Below are 16,759 nucleotides of genomic sequence, written 5' to 3'. Positions count from 1 at the left end.
TCACACTTTGCATCAGCACAAGCACTCCTGGTGAACATGCACAGCACCAATTCAAGCAGGCAAGTATACACATGCCTAAGCAATATATTACCTGTGGTGGCTGTATGCCGACAGAATTTGCACTGACCGAACAAAGTTTGTAGTGTAGACATGGCCTCAGACACTTAGCTAAAGCACCATTGAAGATCAGTGGGACTGACACTCCTAGGTCTCTTTGGAAAACGGAACTGAGGGACTTTAAAATTTTGCCAACTGTTCATTTCTTTTTCTAACTCCATTAAGTATAAAGAAAAAGTCAAGTCAAGCCAAGCATAGTCACACAGTGGTGTTAACTATTATAAAAACTGAAGTTAGACATTCTAGATACTACTCAGAAAAAACTGGTAGGAACAAGCAGGTGAAATTTTTCTTTAACTATAGTAAGAACTCCGAAGATCTATTATTTTTAATTCTAGGCAATCTTTCTCACTGTACGCTTGCCAGTGCTTTTTCAAAGACTAAAATACAACTTTTTAACATGCCAAATGGATTGCTGTTTTGTGTGAAGACAGATGATATTTTGCAGCACTTTCACCCTGGGGAAGTGATGGAACTCTGGGTTCCTGCATGGAGTTGCAGAATACTGATCAGATGACCAAAATAAAGATTTAACATTAAGCTCTTCAGGATTAATTGTGTCCAGAAACATAACAGTCCGTGCATGCACACAGTCTGTCCCAAGAGAATGTCAGACAGACACTTAGCACTTATGTGCATCAAAGAGACACAAGAGTAATTAGAAATAGACAATTATCTCATCAAAATGTCATGTCCAACCAGGAGGGCTCAACCTATCTCTTCAATTTCTCCTGAAAGACACACTATCACCTTAACCTCAACACACCTAAACTCAACTCCTGCTTTTTCTTCCCTCTCTGCTACACTATTCTCCATCACTTCTAATGTCACTATCTGTTACTCAGTCGTGTAACTGCTATCTTCTACTCCTCTTTCTCTTGACCCATCCAACCAGATTATGTCCAAACCCTGACTTTCGCCCTCCACAAGCCAACTTCCTTTCTGCTCCTGCAGCCAAAACTCTCATCAGATTCTTGTCTCTCACCTCACTTACTGTACCTGCCTCCTTTCTGGCCTCCTTAACATGCACATCGCCCCCTTCAGTCCAAAAAAAAAAACATTGCTGCTTAAGTAACTCAGTTCTGGCCTTGTCACTCTCCTCTCCCATCTTCCACTGTTCCTTCCCCCTCCTCTATCACACCAGGTTCAAGTATTCAAGGGCTTTCACAACTCAGTCCCTTCCTACTTAACCTCCTTTACATCTCTCCTACAATCTCTTCCACCAACTACAGTCTCTGAATCTCAATGTCTGCTTCTCCCACAATAGTCTATGTGCTTTGTTCCAAGTCATTCCTTTTGCATGTAATTCCCTCTTGAATTGGCCCAAAAGACCACCCTTTCTACATTGAAATATTTTCTGAAGATCCTTCAATGATGACTACAAAATATTTGTTGACTAATAATGGAAAGTTGAGGGCAACTCAGCATAGTTTACATATTTAATAAAAATAAAAATCTGTATCAAGATCTCATTTTACTAGTGCTTTGTACTCCAACAAACTTTTCATTTTTGTCATTTTAGATTTGGGGCAGGGTCTGTGCACTTCTTTATGTTTGCAGAGCAAGTAGCTTACTTTGACAATATTGGAAACAAACTAACAACAACAATAATAATAATAATAAATAAAGAGCACAGCCTGGATTTAAAAGGTTAGGGAAAATTTATTATAATATAGTAATAAAATAAATTATCAATATCTTCCTTGAAATTGAGTTAAAGTAAAATGTGTCTTTTACAAAGTTTCCTCATTAATAAGTAACAGAGATCAAAGTCAAAAAAAGGTACCATCCTGACAAATGTAATTTGTCAGATTTATTGCCTGTTCTGTCATGTATTAAAAACATGAACACAAAAAAAGATTTTAACACCGCAGACAATGTTTTACGTAAACAAAAATATTTCTTACCTGCATAGGTTTAGTTAGTGGATCCATTCTAACTAAATAAACTTCCAAAGTGCGTTCTTTTTTCATGGGTAATGGAAGTGTCAAGTAACAAAAAGGATCAAAGGTTACAGAAATCTTAGCGCATTTAGGACAAACAAGGGTGGATTTAAAAAGACCATGAAATATATCTACAATGATGGAATCATTTCTTTTTAAATGGTTCTCCCAGGCTTCCTCAGCAACCACCTACAATTAAAATAGAACTTGGGTTATAGCAAAAAACACTAACGAAATGCACGTTATATATTACCGATACAAGTAGTTAATATGAGACTATCCATTACATGGGTTAAATGTACAAAAAAGGTCTGACCCCAAGGACTGCACAGGGGCTGACTATAGCAATGACACCTCAATTGTTAAGGGCACTGTGTGAGTTAAACACTTGTTAGGACAGAGATTAAGAAATCAGCTCCAATGGATGTTTGATCTATTTGGCTAACTAATTGGACAAAAGGAAGTTTAAGACAGAAATCCCCATGTGAAGTAGCCCAGGGTTAGTGTGTATAATGATGCTCTACAGACACGCAACTTAGAGCTGTGGAGTTTCCCCAGTTAGGAGTATAGATGAGAAAGGCAGGACACAGGACCTAACAAGTATGCTGAAAGTAGGAGATTGCAAGACCAGGGGTCCAAAATACAGCTGCTTTTCTTGGTGTGTCGGATGGAGTCTCTGCAAGTGGAATTGTTTGTTTATAGCCTTGATGCAGTTTTTGCTATCCCTTTTCAAAGTAAACAGGAATTGTGTACATGTAAATAAACGAGACTAGAAAATATCTTGAGTCTGCGTCACTAAATTCTCTTCCACTGAAAAGATGACCCACTAAGCAGCACACAAAGATGTTAATGCTTGACAAAGGGGCAACAATATCTTACAACATACTGTAGCAATGAACACACAAAGAAAACCAATACTAAGAACATTACCTTGTCCGGCCTTCCATCTGCATCCTTTAATTGAATATAAGGCTTTTTCCTAATCCGATTCAAATCCTCATGTAAACCATCTAAGAGAAAAGCTAGAAGTTCTTGACAGTCTTGTTGCTGATATCCAGAAAACTGAGGTGCAAATCGTCCCACTTGTGTCTAGATAGCATATGAGAATTTTCAGTATGGGATATGTAATGTTTGAATTTGTGTAAACTAATAAACAGTAAGGGGCTAGCTACCAGCAAGTCACAATACTTAGAAATCAGTGATTGCCTGGTACCTTGTGTTTTCAGGAATGGCTGCCACTCAGGCGCCATAACAAGGATTATTACATAGCTGAACATGTTTGCACAGGAGCTATGGGAGGAGCTCTTGGAGAGGAAGGATGTTTTTGTGGTTAAAAACACTGGACTGGTACTCAGGAGATCTGGGTTCTATTCCCAACTACACTACAGATTACTCCTTGGACTAGTCACTTAACACCTCTCTGTGACTCAGTGTCCCCATTTGTAAAGGAGTGCATTGTAAAGATAAATTCTTAAATGTTTGTAAGACATTCAGATACCATATGGAAAGTCTCATAGTAGTAAACACTATAATGAAAAAATAGGAGTACACGCTGCTATGTTAGTACAAGAGAAGCAGCCTAAAGCTCGTCAAACCAGTTGAATGAGGAAGAAGGGTCAATTAGGATGTTTTTTTCAGAAATGATTTGGAGCTGGCAAACAAAGGCAGATCAATCACTGCTAATGAGGGAGCCTGGAGCCACACTGACACCCTAAAAGTAGGAAAGTGGTGGTATGGCCAGCAAAGGGACATATCCATGATGGAAAGAGGAAGTACAGATGATGCAATGATTCAGCTCCTCCTCCCCTCAGCCTCTACAGGCAAGGCACTAATGGAGCTCTGGCCACAGTTTAATGCTGTCCTCCCTGGGTAAACATTATTTGCTTTCTGGGTGGTGAAATGGCCCCACAGTGCAATGCCCTACTACTGCTGAGGGCAGCTTTCACCAGTGGGGGGTTAATCTAGTGCAGTAAAAGTGAAAGGAAAAAAAATCTCTCTCAATCCCCCACAAATGTAAATGATAGAATAGAAAAAAGACTATAATTGACAGACATATGCAAGAGACAAAACACTGTTAGAATTATAAAGTAAAAATATTAATGAAAGGAAATGACATGAAAGCAGAAAAATATATGGAAGAGAAGTAACTCACCAGAAGACAATGAGGACTGATAACTAAAAACATTAGCATGCTTATTAATAATAACCAAAAGCTAACAAAGATCTGGGATATAAAAATACAATATCAAATTAAAGAAAGAGGGAATTATAGCACTGTAACATGAATCAGTGGTGTCCTATTTAAAATACTATGTATAGTCCACATTACTTTTTAAAGAGAAGCATAGTACAGGAAATATATCATACATGGTCTTAAGTTTCTAAATTATTCAAATAGCACAAAGAAAAAGTCTTATTATTGTAAAAGAGCCCAGGAAAATTACATAAATTCTGACTAGATCATAGAAAAAACGTCTTGAGAGCATGTTAAAAAGTCAAGATCAAACAGCCCAAAAATTAATCAAGGGAAAGATGTAGCACTACAGAAATGACGCTAGAACTAACATATTTTGAATTACAATATATAAGGAATTCAAAGCACAGCAAAAAGAATAACTAGGGTTTTTTTTGTTTTTTTGCTTAAGAAATTAAGTAGTTGACTGAAAAATTGTTATGATGTATACAGAGTTGTTGTAGCTGTGTTGGTCCCAGGATATTAGAGAGACAAGGTGGGTCAGATAATATTGGACCAACTTATGTTGGGGAGAGGGAAAGTTTTCAAGAGCTTGTCTCTCACCAACAGAAGTTGGTCCAATAAAAGATATTCTCTCACCCACCCTGCTGCTCTAAATTGTTAAGAGGCAGTCAACTGAATGGACTGTTAGCTCACTGTTTCAAAACTCAATTTTTAAAATTATTTGTAGGACTGTCAAGCAATTAAAAATTTTACCTCTATTAATCGCATTGTTAAATAATAGAATACCATTTATTGAAATATTTCTGGATGTTTTCTACATTTTAAATATACTGATTTCAATTACAACACAGAACACAAAGTGTACAGTGCTCACTTCATATTTATTTTTGATTACAGATGTTTGCACTGTAAAAAAACAAAAGAAACAGTATTTTTCAATTCACCTAATACAGGGGTGGGTAAACTACAGCCCCTGAGCCGGATAAGGCCCATCAGAGCTTTGGATCCAGCCTGCGGGATTGCCACCGCCATGGTGCCACAGGGCTAAGACAGGGTCCCTGTATGCCCTGGCCTCGTGCCGCTCCTGGAAGCAGCTGGCACCATGGGGCTGGTGTTTGCATGGCATTGTTGTAGCTGACGTCAAAAGATATTTATGTGCCAGATGCGCTAAAGATTCATATGTCCCTTCATGCTTCAACCACCATTCCAGAGCATGTGTCTGTGCTGATGATGGATTCTGCTCGATAACTACCCAAAGCAGTGCGGATCAACGCAGGTTCATTCGAGTCAGATGCCACCAGCAGAAGGTTGATTTTCTTTTTTGGTGGTTTGGGTTCTGCAATTTCTGCATCAGAGTATTGCTCTTTTAAGACTTCTGAAAGTATGCTCCACACCTCATCCCTCTCAGATTTTGGAAGGCACTTCAGATTCTTAAACCTTGGGTCGAGTGCTGTAGCTATCTTCAGAAATCTCACATTGGTACCTTCTTTGCATACTGTCAAATTTGCAATGAAAGTGTTCTTAAAATGAACGTGTGCAAGGTCATGATCTGAGACTGCTATAATGCATATAAAACAGAGCAGGGGACATACAATTATCCCACAAGGAGTTCAGTCACAAATTTATTTAATACACTTTTTTTAATGAGCACCATCAGCATGGAAACCCGTCCTCTGGAACGGTGGTCGAAGTATGAAGGGGCATATGAATGTTTAGCTTATCTGGCACGTAAATACTTCACAATGCCATCTACAAAAGTGCCATGCAAATGTCTGTTCTCACTTTCTGGTGACACTGTAAATAAGATGAGTGCAGTATTATCTCCTGTAAATGTAAACAAAACTTGTCTGCCTTAGCAATTGGCTGAACAATTAGGAGAACTGAGTGGACTTGTGGGCTCTGAAGTTCTACATTGTTTTGTTTTTGAGTGCAGTTATGTAATAAAAAAATCTACATTTATAAGCTGCACTTTCACGACAAAATGACTGCACTACAATACTTGTATGAGGTGAATTGAAAAATACTATTTCTTTTGTTTATCATTTTTACAGTGCAAATATTTGTAATAAAAAATAATGTACACTTTGATTTCAATTACAACACAGAATACAATATATAGGAAAACGTAGAAAAACATCCAAAATATTTAAGAAATTTCAACTGGTATTCTATTGTTTAACAGTGTGATTAAAACAGCGATTAATCATAATTAATATTTTTTAATCGCGATTTAATTTTTTTCAGTTAACCATGTGAGTTAACTGCGATTAATTAACAGCCCTAATTATTTGTTACATGTATTATAAATTTTGTATACTTCAGCTGTGAAAACAAATTCACTGTATACATTCAAACTCAAATTATAATTTAAGTAATACCAACCTTAAATGCTCTTGGTGTGACATAGCTGTATTTTCCTGACCACATTTGTTTGATGAGCTCTGCATAAGCTTTTGCTATTTCACCTCGCATTCCTAAAGGATTGTCATAATTTAGCTCGTCCTGATATTTGTCATTTAGGAAGTATTCTGTTAGTGGAGGGGTGTTGCTCAGACACTGTGAATGGAAATATTAATTACTTAAAATAAAAAGAAGGGTGATTCTAATTAGCTCTGCAAAAAATGCTCAATCTTTGTTAAAGTAGCCATTTTTCTGTAAGTCAAATATAATAAATATTTGCCTTTTAATAAATGAACTATAATACCTGCAAGAAAGAAATTACAACGTTCTGTAGAAGCAGTAATTATAATAGGTATTGCAGCCATATGCAGTGTATTTGGGGATCACGTTGTATTACATTTATGAATATTTCATGTATCATTGTGGGTCAGGGATTGTACGCAAATCCGAGGTGGGAGGGGTAGCACGGCTCCCCCAGGAAGTAACAACAGTGGAGAGAGATTACTCAAATCCCTGAGATTGTAAACAGCTCCAGAGAAGTACTTCCCTCTAGAGTGGTTTGCATATATTGGATATATTAGAGTGGTTTGCATATATATTAGAGCAGTCCCAGAAGAAAGGCAAAGGTAAAAAGGAAGAACTTGGCATATAACAGTTGAGTTTAAAGTATCAGGGGGTAGCCGTGTTAGTGTGTATCCACAAAAACAGCAGGGAGTTCAGTGGAACCTTAAAGCCCAAGATTTATTTGGGCATAAGCTTTCATGGGTAAAAAAAAGTGGGTTTTTTACCCATGAAAGCTTACGCCCAAATCAATCTGTTAGTCTTTGAGTTGAGTTTAAAGAGATTCAGGACATTCTTTCCAACTGACATTAACTTTTGCCCAAGGGGGGAGCCAAGCCAAGCCCCTGCTGAAGGGTTGAAAGCTTTTTAACTTGCCAACGCCTTGGGCAATTTCTGGTATGTTTAGCGTGAGGGTAAGTCCTTTTATTTTATTTATTTTCTATATGCTTTATGGCCTGACTAGATGTACTCTACTGAGAAAGAGCTGTGTGGTAACTTGTAACTGTTGGCATACACTGTTCACAGCCCTTGGAGAGAGAGCAGAGTTTAGGTGCTGTCTGTAATCAAACTGGCTTGCTGGGGATATCAAAGTGAACTGCAGGGGACTGTGGCCTAAAATCCTTGTCTGGAGAGAGAAAGCACAGATTCCTGTCCAGGGAGATGAAGGCTAAGGCTTGAAACCCGAACTGGCATTCCCAGACCACAGAGGACGTCAAAGGTGCAGTTACTCCAAAACTGACAGTAATCTACTACTTAGAAGTAAAATAACTAAAATTTCTACCCAACAAATGTAATGGTTTTATACCAAGCCTAGCTGCTACAGTGGCAGTTGTCATTATTGGCACTACCATGAGGGATGGCTTTTGAAAAGTTTCACCGACAGAATACAGCATACACTTCAAATGCCCCAAGAACAAGCCATAATAGAGATAAAAATATTGCGTTTCAAAGTTGAGAGTCTAACTTCCATCAACCTTGGGAAAAGACACTGTTTACAAGTATTTACTACAGCTTATTTAATAAGACTAATAAACTGTCTTCTCCTGGACGAAGCATCAAGGTTACAGGAGTGATAAGAAAATATGGTTATTTACGTGGATGGACATATCAAAATATCAAATACTAATAATAGCAATGGATTGATATTCTATCTTTTCCTGACAGAAGAAATCAAATTCAAACCTAAAAGACAATTTCTCATCTAACAACACTGAGTGAAAGTGAAGTGACTTTTCCCAGTAATTCTCAGTGAGTGGTTAGATCAGCTTCCTTAAATGGTTTAACTTTAAAATGCTAGCAGCGTATTTATAACCTGTTCGGATTGTGTGCTTCCTTTAATGGTTACATGTTGCCCACCAATGACAAACTGGCCACTAAGCAGAGACATCTCTGGTCTGATTTACAAAACCTATTCTGCTTCAGTGGGATTTGTATCAGGTCTTAATGCAATCCTGGAAACCTTACAGACTACTGAATAGAGATAATACAGAAAGTCATCCATAATAATGCCTTCTGAACCTGTTTATTATACATACACCTATAACAGTTCTCCAAAGGCCTTAGCTTGTCTGATGGAACCTTTTATTTGTTCACTGAACAAGTCTGCATTCTTGGGTCAGCATTTAAAGGGAATCCTTTCATGAGAACTACTGAAAAAACCATTTATAACACCTTGGAAAATTCAGCGTGCCTTTTCCCTTCAACCCAGACTTTGTCATCATCCAGTTTTTACATCATTTGCTTATGCAGCTTTACTTAAAACAAAAAATATCAGTTTGCCTTCTCTGCTCCTTCAAAAATGTCCCCTATATCACATGCTCCAATTTCTATGCCGCACAAACACACGGATTGGATCAAGTTTCTCCACTACATAGTACAAGGGTCTTCTGCATTCTCCATCTCCAAGCAGAAGGGGGTTCTAGGAACAGGCAGCTCTTTTTCCTTCCCATCCTCCTCCTAGTAAGGATAAAGGGAGTGACTGAGTACAGCTGGGTCCTCTTCCTCTTACTTGTTTACAATCTTCTTCAGAAGCTAACTGAAGATGATGGAGAGGATTGAAAGGGGAGAGCACAGCATCAGTTTCACCACTCAGAAGGGGAGAGAAAGAATATATATATTTTTTTAAATCACCATCAAACTTCGCTCCCCTTTTTAGGCTCATTATTCTTGTCTACGATGAGTAGACAAGAGCACAACCCTATAGAAAAACCTCATGCATGGGATCTCATATTCACATGTGCATGTTACATTCGTCCCCTTACCTCACAATTTTTTTTTTTTGCCATGGGCTGTAAGTACTGCACAGAAATATTCTTACTAGGCAAAAATAGAGTTTCCATTAAAAATGATTTTTAAAAGATTCCTACAAATATGCTAGTTAACTGTTGCTTTAAATTGAATTTGATCTGTAAGTAATAATTATAATTAAGATTACCAAAAAGTATTCAAATGTAATGTAACTTTCAGTAATATGAGTAGGTGATAAGAAAAAAATGTGATGGCCTTATTTTTTAAAAATTTTAATCTAATCATGTGACCTTACCCTGATCTACTGTAGCTCCCAACATATCAAGATCAATCTCTACGTTTCACTGAAAATGAAAACCAAAACACACATATCCTTGGTTACTGTGAAACCTCAAAGCTATATAATACACATGGGTTTTTCTCTCTCTCAGAATACTTATTCAATTGGTCTGAGCAGAGCCATAGATTTGCTGCAGATTATTTTTCTCTTTTCTTTACAACCACTTCAATGCTCCAGTATAACAAGACACAAACTGTGGGACTGGAACACATGGGTATTTATCTGATAAAACGTACACCTATACTGCAATTAAAAACCTGCAGCTGACCTGTGCCAGCAGACTCAGATTTGTGGGGGTTGGGCTAAAGAGCTGTTTAATTGTGATATAGATGATTGGGATTTGGCTTGTGCCCTGGTAGGTGGGAGGGTCCCAGAATTCAGGCTGCAGCCTGAGCATCTACACTGTAGTTAAAACAGTCCCTTAGACTGAGTCAGCTGGCACAGGCCAGCTGCAGGTGTCTAACTGCAGTGTAGACATCCCAAAATAAGCACTTCTGAAATACAGAGCTGTCCCCTCTTCTATAATCTCAGGTGTCACCACTTAGACAGCTATGAAAGCTGGGAAAAACTATTTCACTTTGTCTACACTTTGAGAGAGACTAAGTATTTTTATGAAAAATGTTTCTCTCTTGAAGAGATTATGGTCAGGAGTTAAATCAGCAGGACTTCAGACATCAAATTCAGATGTGTACTGCAGATAATTAGGAGGAAGTCTACTATCCACTTGTCCCATTTGACCTGATGAGAAGATTATGCACTGGGGAACATATCTGTGAGGGCCTGGTAGCGAGGTTGAAGCAGATGGAGGTGGTTGTCTGTGCTTATAGCCCCTGCTTCTCTTCATCAACAGGTCCTGGCATAGCCAAGACCCGGACCGGTTGCTGAGGTCTGAAATGCTTCCTTGAAGGTGGCTGGGGCATAGAGGCCCATCCATCTGCTCTGAGAAAAGGGAAACTCCCTCGAACCGAAGGTCCAGAAGGGACTGTTGAAACTCCAGTCATACACCGGAGGACTGGCACTAAGAGCACCTTTCCATGACTACTGCTGATGAAATAGTTCTGGCAGCTGCATCCACTGTGTCAAGGGCAGCTTGCAAAGGAAGCCCTAGCTATAGCCTTCCCTTCCTCCACCAGAGTGGAGAATTCCTGTTTGGACTCCTGGGGCAGCGAGTCCTTAAATTTTGAAATGGATCCCAGACGTTAAATTCAGACCTCCCTAGCAACACCTGCTGGTTGGAGATGCAGAGAGGTAAATTGCAAGTAGAATAAACCTTTCTACCAAAAAGATTTAATTTATTTCAGTCCTTTGCCTTGGAGGCCGCGTCCTGCAGCTCATGCCTCTCTCTCTTGTTGGCCGCTGAGATCACAAAGAGACCCAGGAGGGGGATGGGAATATAAGTACTCATACCCCATGTTGGGAACAAGTACTTCTCTGCCCTCTGAAGTAGGGGGCAGAGAGGATGGCATCTGCTATAAGGTTTTGACTGAACCGATACTGGCGTCGTTGATGGGTAGAGACACCCTCGATGGGGCCACTCCAGCTAAGATGTTGACCAGGCTGTGAGAAGTGTCTTTCAGTATCTCCACTTCCAGCCCTAAGTTGGAGGCCACAATCTTCAATAGATCCTGGTCAGCTTTGAAGTCATCCTGAGATGTCGAGCCACCCATCCCTGATACTGCCTTCTCTCAGGAAGAGGAGGTCTGCACTGCCAGGGGGCCCTCCTCCTCTTCTTCTGCGCTGACCAGATCCTGCAGTTCCAGGTCTTGAGTATCGGTACCGGGCTCAGTACTGGTTTTCAGGTGGGATGCTGGTTGGTGTGACAGAGGAGCCTTTAATTCAGACACCACCGAGCAGAGTAGTGGCTTCTGTTAACAAAGGCCAATTCAAGACTCTCAGCCTGAGACCTCTTAATATCTTTAAAGTCATCAGCAAAGTCAGTTACAGCAAAAGAATCACTAAAAAAAAAGCACTGATTAAGGAAATAGTAACGAAAATTAGAACACTGAGCTTTTTTTGGTTAGGAACTCTGTGAGGCACTAAAATATTACAGAGATGAGATGTGTACAGAAGTAGTTAGTTTAGATTATAAGACATATAATATGTAGCACTCCAAAAGCAAGTACCTTGCTTTCTCACAGATTACATTTTCAGGATTTGATGTCATGACAAGTAAGTGCAAATGTTACAAACTTGAGCTTTAGAAGAGGGAGTAAAGACTACAAGGTGCCTGAAAGGAACAGACTGATTCCTTCATAAGGATCTTAGTTACTGTCTGGACGAATAAAAAGCAGACACTGATTGGAACAAATGTCCTCTCTACTTGCTTCAGTTGATGGTAAAGGAACCTGACCCACAATAGTTTTAGAGAAGGTGAGGCAACATGCATTTGCCCAAAATGCTGAAGTATTATCTAGAATTTATTCTAGATTTCTAATCAGTAACTGGCAAAAGTTCAGTTAGGTTTTTAAGGAAAAAATACTATGTTCGGGAGTATTTTCAAGTAGATCTTGTTCCACCTCACTACATACTGTTTGCATTTGGAGATCTGATTCTGGCATACAGGTCAGACTCCAAGGTTTAATATGAGTTAGTCCAAAAATAGGAGTTTTAAGCTACCAATAGTGCTGAATACATATTGCTGTTCTTGAAAGGAAAAACAGGTCATGATAGTGCAAATAACGTGATGCTCACTAAAATTCTGTAGCTCTAGATGTCAACAGGCCCAAAGCTTATTGCAGCATCACAGGACAAAACAAAAACAAACCCAAAAGCAAAATCTTTCTGAAGCAAAGTTTACCTGTCTACACGGAGCTTTGGCAAATAAATAATCACACAGAATTTTATTTACTGATCCTGTGTTTCTTTAGAGGACTCAGTCCCAAAGATACAAGTAATATGCCACCGCTGATACTCCCAAAATAAACTAGTTTCATAGAAGAATCAAAGATTATCCCATGTTGATATCTCCACATCTCCAGAGGGAGAAAAAAAACTTATGTGGAGAGTTACACAATATTTTTTTTTATTTTATTTTATTTTATTTTACAGCTAGAAGAACCACAGATTCTTCAGTCATTAATTGTTCAAAGCCAAGAAACAGTTAATACATGACTATGGCTAATGCATCTTTTTGCTCTTGAATGACAGAACTGGCAGACTACCTGGACACTGGAGCCACAAATACTGAAAAAAGAACTGGCTTGTGGCACCTTAGAGACTAACAAATTTATTTGAGCATAAGCTTACATTAAATATTGAAGATATTTCTTACAGTCAGTGGCAGCAGATGGCTGGTAGAAGAGGCTCAGCCCTTTCAAACATGAGCCCTGATGACCACCTGCACAGCCAGATCAGCAGGCACAGCTCTGCCTTCTGTGGTGCCAGAGCTAGCTTGGCACTGAGCTGCCTGACTGCCCAGCAGCAGGACAAACCAGGAGAGTCCCGAGAGCACTGCAGCAGGACGAGGTGAATCTGTGAGTGGAGCTGGGGTTAGTGTCAGCGAGGGAGAGAGGGAGGAAGTGAGACGAAGTGGAAGGGGACTGTGGAAGATGGAGCCAGACATAGCCAGCTGTGGCCACTGGCACTCCCCTGCCCCATGGACCTCCACAATCCCCTTACCACAGAACCCCAAATAACTTTCTCCCCCACAGACTCCTACCCAACCCCCAAATAACCCATCTCTCCAGCCCCTGCTTAAACCCACCATCAATCCTCCTGATATCTCATCTCCAAAAACACTCAACCTCTTCGTACTCTCCAAATAAACCCCCAGTCCCCACCTCTTATATAAATCCAAACCCCACAGAACCACTTCCTGCCACAGCCACCCACTGATCTCACCTCTCCACCATACCAACTCCCACCTCCCCAAATAAACCTACCCCACTGCACAACTCCCCAATGCGCCCATAAAACATCACCCTGCCACCCTCCAAGCCACCGCTCACCATCTCAAGCCCCATTCCCCAACAAACTCACCTCTTAAAACCTCCTCTATAGTCTCCGCATCCCTCAAACCACTTCCCTGTCCCAACCTCCTCCTTCTTCCCTGCTGCCCATTCATACTTACTCCTGCAGTGCCCTTCTGCTGCCCTCCCAACACTGAAATCCATATACCTTATAAATCACCTCAATTACCTCCAAGTCCTGGCCGCACCCACCCCCTCCCTTCAACTGCTCTAGTTCCCTATGGCTCATTTATAAATCCCCCCTCCCTCAACCCTTGACCCCTGGTATTAGCATCTTTTCTTCACTTTGGAGTGTTATGAGGGAGGTCAGATGGCTAGTCCCCCCATCACTTGGAGCCTGCCACAGCAAGTCTGCAAGCAGGAAGAGCAAATGAACCAGTGTGCGGAACCGGGTCCAACAGGAGCTACTGCTGCTGGATGAGTTCATGGTTGGCTCATTTTCCTTCCACCATGGGCTCTTCCTTCCAGGCTGGGACAGAAACTGCTAAACCTCTCCACCCCAGAGAGCAGGATCTGACAGTTTTACTCAGTCTCCTGAAATATTTTCACCAGCTGTCTATGCTTACACCACTTGACTAGGAGATTAAATTGATATATATATTGGTACACACTAATACAACTTAAACACTGTCAAGGTTTGCAGGTTTAAAATGCAACCTTTTGGTATCTGTTTATAAGTCAATACCCAAAGAAGGGAAGAGAAAAGATAGGAAACTTTCCAAACAAATTTACCAATGCTTTTTTCCTCCTAAAAAGTAACCAGGCGACTATTGTATGAGCACCACTGATCTCAGAAAAGTTTGATAAGGAAACATCTCAGTTTCCAATTTCCAAGGGATAAAAGAAAAAAAAACTCGAAAGTAATTTTCTCTTCTTTTTCAGTGAATTGGTCAGAGTGCATAGATTCCACTGCAGTGTGACATCCTTAAAGCATCTGTGATTTAGTCTATTTTAGATTACCCAATGGGATTTTTCCATCAACAAACCTCAACTTTACACAATAGATTTGTACTACTACTATTCTGTTGTCATACTAGAAATGCAATATATTGGTGGCTACAAAAACAAATTTATTATGTAATTGGGGCACATGCCTTGGGTTGTTGCCCAAGCGTCACATACGTCACCTAAGGTAAAAAAGTAGTTCTCTACATCAACTTTCAGAGCAAGTTTCTATTGCAACTGTGTGGCAATGCCATATATATTTCTTTATAAGGTGCACTATCAAATACATGCAGCATTTACTAGTACTTTTAAAAAAAATCTTGCCAAAGTTATCTGGGAACGTGAGTAACTCGTGTAATGGAACCCTCAATTTGTCAGCCAGTATAATCTTATTATACAAATCAACTTGTGAATATTCAGTGCTATATCACCAATTGCCTATAATCCTTGTCTATGGGCAGTCACTCTATTAATTCATACAATTAAGCTAGAATTTCACCCAGTACCTGGAAAACAACTGAAGCAATCCCCTTCAAAAACAAAGTTGTTTTTTGTAATGTGGAATTTGAATCACTTCTGTTTAGTACAGTTGCTCCACAATGCTCAAGTGACCAAATACACTCAATACTTTAGTAAATAAGTAACGAGAATAGAAAAGAAAACAAGCTTAATTTTTTAATTACTTGGTGTGAATAGTTTAATATCTTTGCTAATGTGAACAAAATGTATAGTTTTCTAAAATCTCAATCAAAAAATATCTCAATCCCCATTGTTAATCATAATCTCTAATTGACTAGTTTTAAATTTAGGCAAGTCCAGATCAGATACATTAGCTGAAGAGGATTAACACAAACTAACAATAACAAATCATCCTGTTTCCGTCAGTCTATTCCAATGAAACAGTGCAATTTTGTGATGAAGCTGTCTAGCTACGAGCAAAAAAATATTTCTCTCAGGGCTCAAAATTGAAGTACGAAACTGTTTTTTTAAGGTAAAGTCCCGTTTGCTTACTAGCCATGAGCAACCATCCATCTTTTATACACTAGCATAAGAAAAATCCAGCAGTTAAGCCATATTCAAGTATAGTGTTTTTTATTCCAGTTCTGCATCCAAAGGTTGCACAAAACCAGAGGAAAACAACTTCCTATGAAACCTACAAAATGCAATTTTTGCAATTCAGATTCACCAATCTTTCTTGTCTTTTCTCTTGTGAAGTCAGGTGGACAAAGCAGTCAAAGATTGTTACTTGTGCTTGTTCAGCTTTTCTTCATGTGTCCTAATCAAAGCATTTCCAGAAAATAAAGGTAAAGATGCAAACTTTCTGGATGCCTCATCTTTTGTACAGTAACAGGTACAGTAATGGATCTTCACAAAAATGAATTTACGGATGAGAAATATTTCTGACATCAGGTAAACCTCAACAGTTTTAAAAATTCAGTTCAGAAGTTTATCTGAACATTTTGCGTGATTAAGATTCTAAAGGCAGAACCCAATGCTCACTTATTATTTTGCATTAAGAAATCAAGAAATGTGTCTGGTTGAGACATGACATTCTTCTTCAGCAAGAATGAGTGAATGAGTGAGATAATTTTCCTTGGTGCTTTTTCAACGTAAGACTGCTTTGGTGGCAAAGACAGGAGTTCTAGGTTTGGGGAAACCAAACAAACATGTACATTACAGTCATATCTTGATCCTCTGCATTGTGATCAATAATGCATCTAGTCATAGGTAGAATTCTATCTGGTTGATTGAAATGTTATAGTGGAAGGTTATCAACACTACTATCACTTGCTGGCTTTGGACATGACACCAGCAATTTTAGGAAGTAGGTTAAATAAAATGTGAGAGTCCTCATCTGTTTCTTCAGCTTCAGCTAGGAGAGATTTGTCCTGGAAGCAAGGGTCTAAAAGAGCAACTAACGTAATTTTTGAAGTTTGAAGACTTGAATGTGTTTTTCATGACAGAATATGGTGCTAAAGGTGCACTATTGGGAAATACAGAGCACGTTTCTGAAGTCTATGTCAGACAACCACATCTGATG

The 16,759-nt window shown here is 39.3% G+C and overlaps 1 protein-coding gene across 8 annotated transcripts in view; it reads right to left on the bottom strand.

Moving 5' to 3' along the window:
• Positions 1 to 16,759, bottom strand: part of USP15 (ubiquitin specific peptidase 15) — a 131,695-nt gene that overhangs the window by 21,813 nt on the left and 93,123 nt on the right. For 5 of the 8 annotated variants that reach the window (XR_007769402.1, XM_050923363.1, XM_050923370.1 and 2 more), the window contains 3 exons: positions 6,640 to 6,813; positions 2,991 to 3,149; positions 2,025 to 2,249 (listed from right to left, as the gene is read on the bottom strand). Coding sequence is in view for 5 of the 8 variants with exons in the window: in XM_050923363.1 (XP_050779320.1) it covers positions 2,025 to 2,249; positions 2,991 to 3,149; positions 6,640 to 6,813 (558 nt within the window). In the remaining 3 variants the exon portion in view is untranslated. Of the gene's footprint in view, positions 1 to 2,024; positions 2,250 to 2,990; positions 3,150 to 6,639; positions 6,814 to 13,076; positions 13,277 to 16,759 lie in introns of those variants that run through there. The other 3 variants (XM_050923396.1, XR_007769420.1, XR_007769426.1) reach the window with 3 other exon arrangements.

Source organism: Gopherus flavomarginatus, chromosome 1, assembly GCF_025201925.1.
Source record: "Gopherus flavomarginatus isolate rGopFla2 chromosome 1, rGopFla2.mat.asm, whole genome shotgun sequence".
Classification (NCBI taxonomy): domain Eukaryota; kingdom Metazoa; phylum Chordata; order Testudines; family Testudinidae; genus Gopherus; species Gopherus flavomarginatus.
The sequence above is the reverse complement of the archived record's forward strand: the minus strand, read 5'-3'. Positions and strand labels throughout refer to the sequence as shown.